Source organism: Tiliqua scincoides, chromosome 4 (genome assembly GCF_035046505.1).
Source record: "Tiliqua scincoides isolate rTilSci1 chromosome 4, rTilSci1.hap2, whole genome shotgun sequence".
In the NCBI taxonomy this organism is placed as follows: Eukaryota; Metazoa; Chordata; class Lepidosauria; order Squamata; family Scincidae; genus Tiliqua; species Tiliqua scincoides.
The window spans coordinates 161,722,765-161,735,217 of NC_089824.1; the positions used below are offsets into that span (position 1 = coordinate 161,722,765).

The following is a 12,453-nucleotide window of genomic DNA, read 5'->3' on the forward strand; positions in this document are numbered from 1 at the left end:
TTTTGCTCTAGAAATGCGGAAAGCCATGTTTCAATTTTCCATCCTTTACTCTCTTGTTTGATACTCGGCTTGCTTCATTGCAAACCTGTCCCTCACAGAAGGTTAAATGCAAAGAACACATTCCACAGAATCCAATCCAACAACCATATTTACTTAGAAGCAGGTAGCACTGATTTCAATAGAACTGGCATCCAAGTAAGAGTTCCCCGAATTCTAACCATAGAAAAATAGATGGTGGTGGTGAAAAAGCAGGATATAGCTACAACAATACAAGGGAAGACACACTGTGAAACACCAGGATTCCAAAGCAGCCTTGCCTGTTCATCCTCAACACTTGGCTAGTACAACTGGGTTATGACAAATCATCTTTCATTGGCCAGTTAGAGACCCTGAAGAGTCAAGCAAGAAAGAAGTCAAACCCCTCTCTTTGCTAGGAATGGTCAAGGGCACAAAAGAAATGCTGAAACCAAATGGGTGTTTCCATGAAAGCCAAGAGTCTTTGACTCTTCATTTTTTTTTAATCAAGACAATGGCTTTCTTCATAGGCAAGTTGCCTCCTCTGTTAGAGTCATATATCCTTCTTCCTCCTCCTTTCACAGGTCAGTTTCTCTACCTCCTTCATGAATCGAAGGCATAATTCCTCCTGCCATGGTAAAGCCACACACTGAACTGCCACAGGAAGCCCCACCGCACCTTCCACAGCCTGCAAGAGATGTGAAAAAAAATAGAGTTAATACAAAAGCTCAGTCCCTGGATCCCAAACTTTACAGAAACACAGAGCCTGGTCCTACACATATGCATATTCTGAAAAAAGCTCACAGTGTTCAGTGGGGCTTACTCCCCAAATAAGCATACACAGAGGTGAAGCTTTAGAGTCATAGATTCCACCCGCTTAGAAGTGGAACATTAGTTAAGACAGTGAATATAACTTTTCCCAATGAACAAAGGACAGTTTCTTACTTCTGGGAGAAAAGATTATTCGTACATGGATTTTGTGTGTATGCGCACGTTGCGTCCACCTACCGTCTTGGGGGCTACTAGTTAAAAGAGGGGGGGAAATATAAGAAATTATATACCTGCTATTGCGTGCCTGTCTGGAAGTGAAGCATCCGAACTGCTCCCTTGACAGTGACCTGAACTCCATGAGAGTCAGCAGAATGAGGGTAGTTGTTAAACCAAATAATTCAGGCACGGTTATATCCTGCACGGTCCCTCACCAAAGGCTACTGAAAAAACTCCACAGTCAGGGAATTAGAGGGCAGGTCCTCTCCTGGATTGAGACCTGGTTGAAGACCAGGAAACAGAGAGTGGGTGTCAACGGGCAATTATCGCAATGGAGAGAGGTGAAAAGCAGTGTGCCCCAAGGATCTGTCCTGGGACCGGTGTTCTTCAACCTCTTCATAAATGACCTGGAGACAGGGGTGAGCAGTGAGGTGGCAAAACTTTAGATATAGGCTAATGGGTTCTGAGCTGTCTGTGACAGATCAGGAGAGAGATCTTGGGGTGGTGGTGGACAGGTCGATGAAAGTGTCGACCCAACGCGCGGTGGCAGTGAAGAAGGCCAATTCCATGCTTGGGATCATTAGAAAAGGTATTGAGAACAAAACAGCTAATATTATAATGCCATTGTACAAATCTATGGTAAGGCCACACCTGGAGTACTGTGTCCAGTTCTGGTCACTGCATCTCAAAAAGGATATAGTGGAAATGGAAAAGGTGCAAAAGAGGGCAGCTAAGATTATTGCTGGGCTGGGGCACCTTCCTTATGAGGAAAGAGGCGTTTGGGCCTCTTCAGCCTAGAAAAGAGATGCCTGAGGGGGGACATGATTGAGACATACAAAATTATGCATGGGAAGGGTAAAGTGGATAGAGAGATGCTCTTTACACTCTCACATAACACCAGAACCAGGGGACATCCACTAAAATTGAGTGTTGGGAGAGTTAGGACACACAAAAGAAAATATTTCATTACTCAGCGTGTGGTTGGTCCGTGGAACTCCTTGCCACAGGATGTGGTGACAGCATCTGGCCTGGATGCCTTTAAAAGGAGATTGGACAAGTTTCTGGAGGAAAAATCCATTACGGGTTACAAGCCATGATGTGTATGTGCAACCTCCTGATTTTAGAAATAGACTATGTCAGATGCAAGGGAGGGCACCAGGATGCAGGTGTCTTGTTATCAGGTGTGCTCCCTGGGGCATTTGGTGGGGCTGCTGTGAGATACAGGAAGCTGGACTAGATGGGCCTATGGCCTGATCCAGTGGGGCTGTTCCTATGTTCTAGAACTGAAGAGCTTCTCTCAAGTCAGCTTACGTAAATCCTTCATTAAAGGGGAGGGGGAATTAATCAACCTGTTATGGTCTGAGAATATCTGTAGTGCTTCTCCGTTTCTCAACCACAATATATCACCAAACACTGAAATAACTTTGCTCCAATTAATCCTCATTAGAATTTTTTTCATTGCAAATGATGTCAGTCACTTTCCAAATATTGTCAGGATGTGTGAATATTTCCTGTTTGACATTCAATTATTTTGCAGTAGCAGTTAACATTTTGTGATATATGACAGGTGACATGCAGGACCAAATCAGCATTTGACAGTTTCTGACATCGAAGTAAATATCTGAGAACTAAAATATACCTTAAACGCATGGCTATCTCACATCTTCTTACTGTATTTCTTTGTAATGTTTAGTAACAGTAGGTGCATGATGGGATATCATCATGCTCACTGTTTTTCCATTTCTGCCCCACTTTGTTGGTTGCCACTTGGAGGGGGATGAGAAAATATGGAGCAATATGCCTTCACATCCCTCATGTGATTTAGCTAAACATTACTGGAAGCTGTGAAGGGAGCGTGCACTGGCAGTACCACAGTATAGCCCTGACATAAAACAGCAGTTACCATTTGTAGCATCTAACCAATAGAGATGACTTGCAAGAATATACAGTAAATGTTATATCAGCTTCATTCATTTTATCCAGTTAAAACAGAGTTTTCAAATTCTGAAGTCAAAATTTGATCTTGAATTTCAGTGGAAAATCCAGAAGGGGGGATAAATGTTGGCATCAGAATGTGCATTTGGAAAATTCATTGAATATTGACATTCTCAGCTCAAAATTCATCCCAATCCAGACAAACCTCTTTCAGTTTTTTATCCCAGGGATCCCCATAATGTCCTCTGTGTTGTCCCAACTCTTCTTCATCAGCCTCTGTAACTGTGGTGACTGGCACCACTCCAGCAGGAAAGTTCAAAACATTATACAACATGGTGCTTGAGACAGCAGCTGGCAAAAAGAATATGAGGAAGAAGAAGTCTGGTTGAATGCACGAACAAAAAAAGTCACTTCTTGATATCACCAGGGGTGTCAAACCTAAGGCCCTTGGGCTCTCCCATCACCACCAAATCAGCTGCTGAGCTGTGCTGAGGTGTCACTGCTGAAAGGGCAGCCCACATGATAATTGAGATCTGCCATATCATGAAAATATGGTCAAGATTTGTGAATTTTCTCTTGTCATTTGCAGCTAATGAGTTGCTGCGAGAGAGAAAAAGAGTGCTTATTAAACTTCTCCAAGGTTTCAGGCAGAGGTCTTTTCCAGCCCTACCTTAAGATGCCAGGGATTGAAATTGGAACCATCTAAACGCAAGTGCTCTGCCAACAAGCTACAGCACCTTTCATAAAGTGCATTTACATATATTTTATTTATAATATCTGAAGCAGATGAGGGCAGATTTCATTCTTACTGCTTCACCGTTACTTTCTCTCACATAGGTCTTATGCCGATTCCAATAAACCAGGAATTGGAAGAAGAATTAGCTGCTCTGTCTTAGAATGCTGCTATTCCTTGACAGACAGTTGAAAAGCGGCATATAAATACTGTTAATAATAATAATAATAATAATAATAATAATAATAATAATAATAATAATAATAATAATAATAATGTTTATGAAACTTCATGGTGCTTCCTTAATTGAAAGACAGATTCCTTTTAAATATGAGGCTTACCCAGTAGTTTTCCAGGATATCCAAGAGCAAAGGCAGGACCCAAAACTGGACATAAGACAACATCTATCTTGCATTTCCTCCACTCTTCAACAAACTTCTTACGATAGGCCTTAGTGTGGAATGCAAGAGCAGTTAGAGTCCTAGAGTTGGAAGAGGCCTAAAGATCAAGACCAACCCCCTGCCAATGCAGATTTGCTACAACTACAATGTCCCCAATATATGGCTAACTGTAAAATTATGGGTTTAGAGATCTGACAAAGTTCAGATTCCTTGAAATTCTGCAGCTGTCGTCTAAGGAGCACAATAGCTGGAAACGTGATCAACTTCACATGAACTGCCATGTGAACTAGTACACCTCAGCTCAAAACCTTTGCTGCTCTGACACCTGACTTTTCCTGGTCTTTGGGCCCAATCCTATCCAACTTTCCAGTGCTGATGCAGCTGCAATGCAGCCCCAAGTTAAGGAAACAAATATTTCCCTACCGTAACCCATTTTTCCCAGCTCACAGGGGTACACATTTAGTCCCTGTTACGTATATGCAACATTGGGCAGAAATAGCTTAAGGAGGCCTCCATGACTGCTCCCCCCCAAGTGCGGGATGCAGCGCATGACCTGTTGGAACAGCTGCATCAGTGCTGGAAAGCTGGACTGGGCCCTTATAAATATACCTAGGACATTTCCACTGACAGCTAATCAGTTACTTTGGATTTAAGGAGGGGACCCTAGCACAAATGGCAGCATTCCTCCTGGGGAAAACAGTAATCATGGTGGGCCCCAATTCAGATTAGAACTATAATAAAGAGAAAGAATTAGAGCTCTTTCTCTCGTCCTCCCGCACAAATTATTTTTAACAAGCAGTTTGCAAGGAGCAAACCACACATATAATGAACATGTGTGGACTTAATGAAGCTTTACTGTGGATTTAATGAAGCCTGTGTGGATTTGTACTCTACTGCGTCCTATACTGTTAGCCTAGCTTGGTAGTTCTCAAACATTTTAGAGACCCTAGAGGCTGCTGCCCAACTTATAAATGCCAAGAGCATGGCTATAATGGTGATTGTGCATCAGTGTTCCCCAGAAGTAGCAGTGTGTTTAACCCTTGATGCACATAGCCTAATCCTATGGGCTGGAGGTCTGGTCTAGAGGATAGAGCCTCCATTAGCCCGAAGATAACATCAGAAGGTTGGAGGACACCGGCAGCTCCCTGAACAGCTCAGAATGGCGAGACCTTGAAGCAGCTGACAAGCCCAGCTGAGCAATTCCACCTGCTCTTGGTGTGAGCAAGAAGCATCTTGGTTGCCCTCCATGTGAGAGATGAAGCTGCTTGTCAGCCTGCACGGGAGAACTGGAGGCCAGAAGTGAGACCAAACCAGGAAGATCCATTCTGAAATGTTGTTGGTTCTTGAAAGAGAGAACCTTTATGATTGTAAAAATCCCCTTGAGGGATTTAGGAATGCCTGCCTATGTAAACCACCTTGAATAAAGTCAGAGGAGTAATCCAATGACCAGAAAGGCGGTATATAAACACCTAGTTATTATTATTATCCACCCTGTCAGTTTTACAAAACACCAAAACTTGGGTCACGACCCACTGGTGGATCCCAGACAACTGACAACTGCTGCTGGAATAAGTGTTTGAAGAAATCATGTGGCTCAGATGATTTTTTGCCATGACTCGAGTTCATGTACCTCAAGAAAACCTGCTTATGAAGAATACTTCCCATGGTAGCCAAGTCCAAATTCTGCAGCCACCGTTATGAAACTGAAGTGACTTTAGATATTTTGCACTTATCAAAGAGTGTTAATATTTTTGCAGTTTTGAATTTTACATTGCTCTGTTTTAGACTTTTATGTTGCAGAATTTGCAGGAGTCTGAGCATACTATGGTCATAAATATTCACACCAAGGTTCAAAAGTAGAGTTACCCTGGAAAGTAGTTTGCAAGCCCTTGGAGAGAAAGGTACACATATATACAGTCTAGTTTCCTGCAGTAACTTTGTTTTATCAGGACAGATTAAGCTTTTTCTTTTCTATTTGTACTCAAAAAGAGTTACCATCACTTTGTCATGCTGCTCCCACACGTCCTTCACAGACCTGAAAACATAGCACACATATTGAAATATTTAATATAGTAAACTTTAATGTAGCAATCATAATAAAGTGATAGAGGACTTTCATTCAGCTAGACAGGTAATAAGGTTGTATGCATACAAAACAAGCTAAGTGAAGGGTTTGTCAGACATCAGAGTATCTAATTCATGTCTAACAAAAGAGTTGCCTTTAACTGTCAACATCAAATCTTGACCCAAAACACCCTCAATTTTCAAAATTTTGATCTGGCTACATTAATACTGGGGACAGAGTATGGTGCAAAGGTCTAGCTACATTAATACTGGGGATAAAATATGGCGCAAAACCTAGTGCAACTTAACTATACCAGCCCAGTGTGGCACATTGCTCATGGACTTTGTGCTAACTAGAGCAACTGGAAATCTAGCTCATTAAAAGGCCGCAGGTGCTAATTCTGAGGGCACCACCCCTGCATAGGCCTCATTTCTGTACAGTTGTAAGAATGTACTGCTACACCTACCTCACACCACACAATGCATCCAGATAGCTGGCCAATCGTGGAAACTGGAATAAAAACAAAATTGAGAGAGAACATATGTATATTCATTAGTTCCATCATTAGAGTTTGTTAATAAATGATAGAATATTTTATACAATGGGAAACATTTTCTTTCAATTTCATAACCACTATCAACAGATTTTCGCTATACTTCATAAAGATAGGGGAAGGGTTCAATGTCACTGGATAAGAATCTGGAAGATGATTTCAGACTTTTCCAAAACCTTGGAGCATAGGCTATTGTGTAAGTCAAATAACATACATCTGGCTACTTGCCTGAGTGCCCCCCCCCCAAAAAAAAAATCCCAGAATGGCCTATAAAACCTTATGTCTAGTCAACTGAACTGTTTTACAAACACATCAGTCTCACCCTTGCTCAAAGAGCCACTCATACAAATTTGTAGAGAGCAGGTCAACTTGGTGATCTGCAGTCTTTGGATTCAGAAACAGGTCCCTTCCTGCCCTGCCCTGCCCTGCCCTCCCCAATTGCAACAGTAAACATACTGGAGATCAGATAGTACATTGCCTGGGACGTGTAGAGCTGATGTTTTCAATTTCACTTCATATTCAAACTGCAGTTGGACCAAAGACATGTTCCTGACAGTTAAGTTGGTAACCTGTTCTCGTTCTTTCCTCAACTGCTACAAAAACCCAGTAACCTTCTCCTTTGCTACTAAACTGATAGACTGAGGCCCAAATCCTAATCAACTTTCCAGCACTGGCATAGCGGTGCCAATGGGACGTGTGCTGCATCCTGAGGTTGGGTGGCACCCACGGAGTTCTCCTCAAAGTAAGGGAACATTTGTTCCCTTACCTTGGAGCTGCATTGTCCTTATGTCGGTGTGGAAAGTGGGTTAGGATTACGCCCTTAGTATCCACATTTTCTGTGGTTCTTGGCTTTCACAATTGTGGTTCATTCTTACCAGCACCTCTTCCTAAACTAGGAAGATTAAAATTTGGTACAGTTATCGTTCACCTGTAGATAGTAATGGAATAAATCCAAACTCCAAACATTTAGTTACTAAGCGGAAAGTAAATATGTGCCTAACAAAAGTGGCTGGGGCTCACAATAAGTCAAAACAAATAGCATGTAATAAGGGTCTAAGCAGTTCCTTCTTGTGGCAGAAATCAACTGTACATAAAAAGATATACTAATGATGTTTCCTATTTCATTTTACAATATTAGAATATGATAATTTATTTTAACTTCTCTTTAGAAGAAGCAAACAAGATGAGTAGTTTAATATTGAATGAAAACCTAAAGAGGTCCAAGACTCACCCATGGTTTGATGATCTTGGCCAAAACTTTCTTAACCACATGTGGGAGTTTTAGGATATTCACCTGGTATTTCAGGCTTGGATCTACTATGTCTTTTTCACTGTAAGACAGCAAAGAAAGAAGGCAATAAGGTAGGACAAACCAGCTCTTCTATACATAGCAAAATTACCCAGTAGAATGTACTCTCTGGCAGCCAAAAAAAGTTTCCTATGCTAAAAATGCAGCATTGGTCACAGATGTACACTGCCAGATAGAATACCACCACAGCACTTCTCACTCAGTCCTGCTCACACAGATGCTCAGTGTTGGCAGACTGTTTGTGGTACAGGAGCAGTGCTGTCACCTCCTCTCCACACAACTGAAACAGCCTATGGAGCAAATTCTCTGAGGTGAGGGTCTACATATGCATCCAATCAAAAAATGAATGGTGGAAGATCACATGAATGGAGTCTCCATGTTGTACATTAATTAAGTGGTGGATTCGAGGGGTACTCATGCCATTCCTTCACACCTTGCGAAGCTCATCACTGTCTGGCAAGTATCTGAAGAACTGGGCATCTCACCTCAGTCCGTTTTAACCTTTACACCATTTCCCTTGGGGCTCCAAGCTTGGGGCACTTCAAGAAGCTCCAGTGAAACTCTAGGCAATGATTTTATTCATAACCTCCCTATGTTTTGTATTATTTATCCAGTACTGCTTTATGTTTCAGATGTTCAAGCTCACTTATCCCAAGAACAGTTTAATGGAAAGTGGTATGAATACTCACATGTTACTTTGGAAGTACAAAAGCTGAAGCAGGACTTGTCCCAGATCACTTGTACTCTGGATGAAGTATACATCCCATATTTACCATGATGGTGGAAGATGTGGAAGGGAGCAACATAAATCATATTGCCTCCAAGCAACCATATTTTAGAATCAAAATTTGGCTCAAGGTTACAATTTAAGTTCATAATGGTCACTGTCCTTTTACATCATTAACACCAAAAGTTACTTGATTCTTTAAACATTTGAATACACAGGCACAAGCATCCCTTTATCTTTCCAGCTATTCATTTGCAGAAAAAACATCAACTAAAATGCTAAATAAGATGAATTATCTATGGACTCCAAATACCAAAATCCAGTTGTGGGTAAGACCTAAGCATTTTCATCCAGGTTTTTTTTAAAAATTTTAATCCAGGTTTAAATCTGATTATTCCAGTTCAGCAAGTTTGCACAGTCGCTGCTAGCCCACAGAAAAGGATCAACAAATGTGATTAATCCAAGTTTAGGTCATATTAACCTGGCAAATTTGACTTTGACCAAGTGATCTGATGAAGAGAGACAAGCCTAATCAGATTTGCTAATAACATTTCCTACATCCTGTGGATAATCACCCTGACTTACTAGGAAATATTATTATTATTGATAAGGAAGCCAACTTGATAACCACAGAGTTTGCTTTGAACGTTTACACAGCTTTGATGCTGTCCTTGAAGTGCCTCAAAGTACATAATTACTTACAACATGGCCAGGAGAGTTGAGCCTCCATCAGCAAAAACTCCTTTGATAAAAAGTTCATCTATGACATAAGCCACTGAAGGTGGACTGAAGGGAATGAGCTGCAAATAAAAGTTTATTTAGTAAGACAACGAATACCAGCTAATTGACTGCGGGCACAATCCTAACCAGGTCTACTCAGAAGTAAGTCCTATTTTGTTCAACGGGGCTTACTCTCAGGAAAGTGTGGTTAGGATTGCAGCCTGAGTTATGCTACAAGTACTTCCCAAGTCAGAGCCAGCCTTAGGAAATTTGACCAAATTAGGCCCTGTACCTAGAGGAGCCCTACACTGGGGTGGTGAGTTGACCACCTGCCGCCAGCACATTATGCTACAGTTTATGCTAAGGCATGGAATCTCCCATGCCAAGACATCGTGAGAAGAGCATGGCAAGCGGAGCATTGCTGCTGGACGGCCCTCCCACCCAAGCGTCCCTGCGTCTGATTATGTAACCCTTTCTCTGTCTACACATTGTCTGCTCAAAATTCCCCCCTCCAGCTACTTTTTCTCCCCAACAGCACCAAGATACCAGGACATCAAGATCTTTTCTGTCTCTTCTCAGGTCAAAAAGCAGCTGGTGGGATGCAATTTTCAATGGAAAACAGTAGGTGGAGAAAGGGTTACGTCTTTTCTCCCAGCACTTCAACCTGAAGCAACTTCACATGATAAAGAAAAGTCTCAGGAAATGCAATCAGGGAACTGATGGTCCCATCATTAGCTGTCTTGCTGCTGAGATTAGGCTACTCCCAGCCGTGTCTTGTGGACTACATTTTGTGGCATTACCTTTCAGTCAAGGCTTTGCAGGAACATCCTACAAATCTCTAGAGTCTAAACTGACAAAGCAGAAGAAAACAACTTCTGCTGTAGTGACCACAGTTGTGGTTTTGAAATTGAAGGCCCATGTTCTAACCTCTCATCCCCAGCTGCAAAATAAGCCTAATCACACAAGGCTGTTGTGAAGCTAAAACATTGCTCTGATCTCCTTGGGAGAACAGAATATTTTTTTAAAAAACTACAGTGAAGAAATAAACATTAACTAGAATGTTTGAACTTGTAGTGACACTACTGAGGGTCTCAACTTTTGCACTCTGCTCCTCCTTTATGTTCACCCAAGGCCTACGTAAATGTACTCTTAGTACTCACTGAGGTGATAAAACTGTGCCTGAACTGTTGTACCACTTCAGACTGTGATTGAATGCTTCTCTCCTCCATAGGAAAAACAAATCCCTTCCACATGGTAAATTAGATATTATGGCGAGAGCTTTTAATTTACCCTTGTGATTTAAAAAAAAAAATCCCTGATTTCCCCCTATTTTATGCTTACTTTTATACCCTTTTAACTCTTCAGAAGCTTCTGTGATGCTCCAGCATCCTAAACATCTTTGAGTGACCTGCCTGCAACAAGCCCTATATTTTTTTGAATTCAGCACATTCCAGGAGGGGCCACATGGTGCCCCAGGCAAATACTATGTGTATTCACTGTCATCATTGCTGGGCTTTTCCCAAATAATTTTGGTCAAATCTGCTGCTAAGATTGGTATGAGTCCACCAATTGGGAAGATAAGCCCATTTGGCTAGGCCAGGGGTGTCCAAACCCCGGCCCTGGGGCCACATGCGGCCCTCGAGGCCTCTCAATGCGGCCCTCAGGGAGCCCCCAGTCTCCAATGAGCCTCTGGCCCTCCAGAGATTTGTTGCAGCCCACACTGGCCTGACACAACTGCTCTCAGCATGAAGGCAACTGTTTGACCTCTTTGTGTGAGCTGTGGGATGAGGTCTTGCTCCACTACTTGCTGTTTTATGTCTGTGGTGCAGTAGCGGCAGCAAAGGAAAGGCCGGCCTTGCTTTGTGCAAGGCCTTTTATAGGCCTGGAGCTATTGCAAGACCTTCATTCATTCATATAAGTTCATCTTTAATATATTCATTTATGTAAACCTATGTAAATTTAATCAAATTTAAAATGTAAATTAATTCTTTCTCTCCCCGGCCCCTGACGCAGTGTCAGAGAGATTATGTGGCCCTCCTGCCAAAAACTTTGGACACCCCTGGGCTAGGCAAAACATTTGGAAGGCAGGGCCCAGATAACGCTATGATTTCAGCAACGCTTTGCTGACAAATTATAAGCAGGGTGATTTGTCATTGCCTTCCCCAGTCATGTTACCATTTTACTGGCCTCAGAAGAGTGGAAGGCTGAGTTAACCTCATACCAAGTATCTGAGATCCCAGTTCCACTAGGATTGAACTCAGGTGGTGGGGAGAGTTTTCAGTTGCAGTACTGCAGCCTACCACTCTGCAGAAAGTGAAACCACTTTCACATTAATGGTAGCAGCAGATTTATTTACCAATTCCCAAATATACCTTAGATCAGGGGTGCTCACATTTTTTTGGCTCGAGAGCTACTTTGAAACCCAGCAAGGCCCGGAGATCTACCAGAGTTTTTTTTACAATGTTCGCGCCATCATAACATATAACATTTATGTGTACAATGTATGTTGGTGTACCTTGAGCCCCACTGAGTATAACAGGACTTACTCCTGAGTAGACATGCCTAGGATTAGGCTGTGAGGCTGCAATCCTAGCCACACTTACCTGGGAGTAAGCCCCATTGAGTACAATGGGGCTTACTCCCGGCATTTTCTCCCAGAGGCACCTGAAGAGGGGGGGGTCGGCACTCCGTGATCTACTCATTTTGCCTCGCGATCTACCAGTAGATCATGATCCACCTATTGAGCACCCTTGCCTTAGATCAACCAGTTGGTAGAGGGAAGGGCAGGAGGGCTGTCACTTAGTCATTGTGTCTGTTTTCTGCTCACATGTGCCCCCTTCAACTGCAACTCTTTTCCCTGACATGCAAGTGTTCTGTGTATTGGTGGAGAAATGTTCCATCATGACAGGCTCCACCTGAAGTCTGTAGAGATACATTCCTGGCACAGGTTTATCATTTCGGTGAGATCTAGGCCTCTATGCACTCTTCTGCTCAACAGCTGCTTCTGA

The 12,453-nt window shown here is 42.4% G+C and overlaps 1 protein-coding gene across 1 annotated transcript in view; it reads right to left on the bottom strand.

Moving 5' to 3' along the window:
- Positions 1-568: 568 nt before the first annotated feature.
- The window catches only part of LOC136648508 (vitamin D3 hydroxylase-associated protein-like), a 31,210-nt gene continuing 19,325 nt past the window's right edge, over positions 569-12,453 (bottom strand). Inside the window, exons 11-17 of the mRNA XM_066624624.1 lie at positions 9,428-9,525; positions 7,921-8,020; positions 6,603-6,646; positions 6,067-6,106; positions 4,012-4,120; positions 3,143-3,288; positions 569-703 (exon numbers count right to left, since the gene is read on the bottom strand). Of these exons, the coding sequence (XP_066480721.1) occupies positions 569-703; positions 3,143-3,288; positions 4,012-4,120; positions 6,067-6,106; positions 6,603-6,646; positions 7,921-8,020; positions 9,428-9,525 (672 nt within the window). The remainder of the gene's footprint in view (positions 704-3,142; positions 3,289-4,011; positions 4,121-6,066; positions 6,107-6,602; positions 6,647-7,920; positions 8,021-9,427; positions 9,526-12,453) is intronic.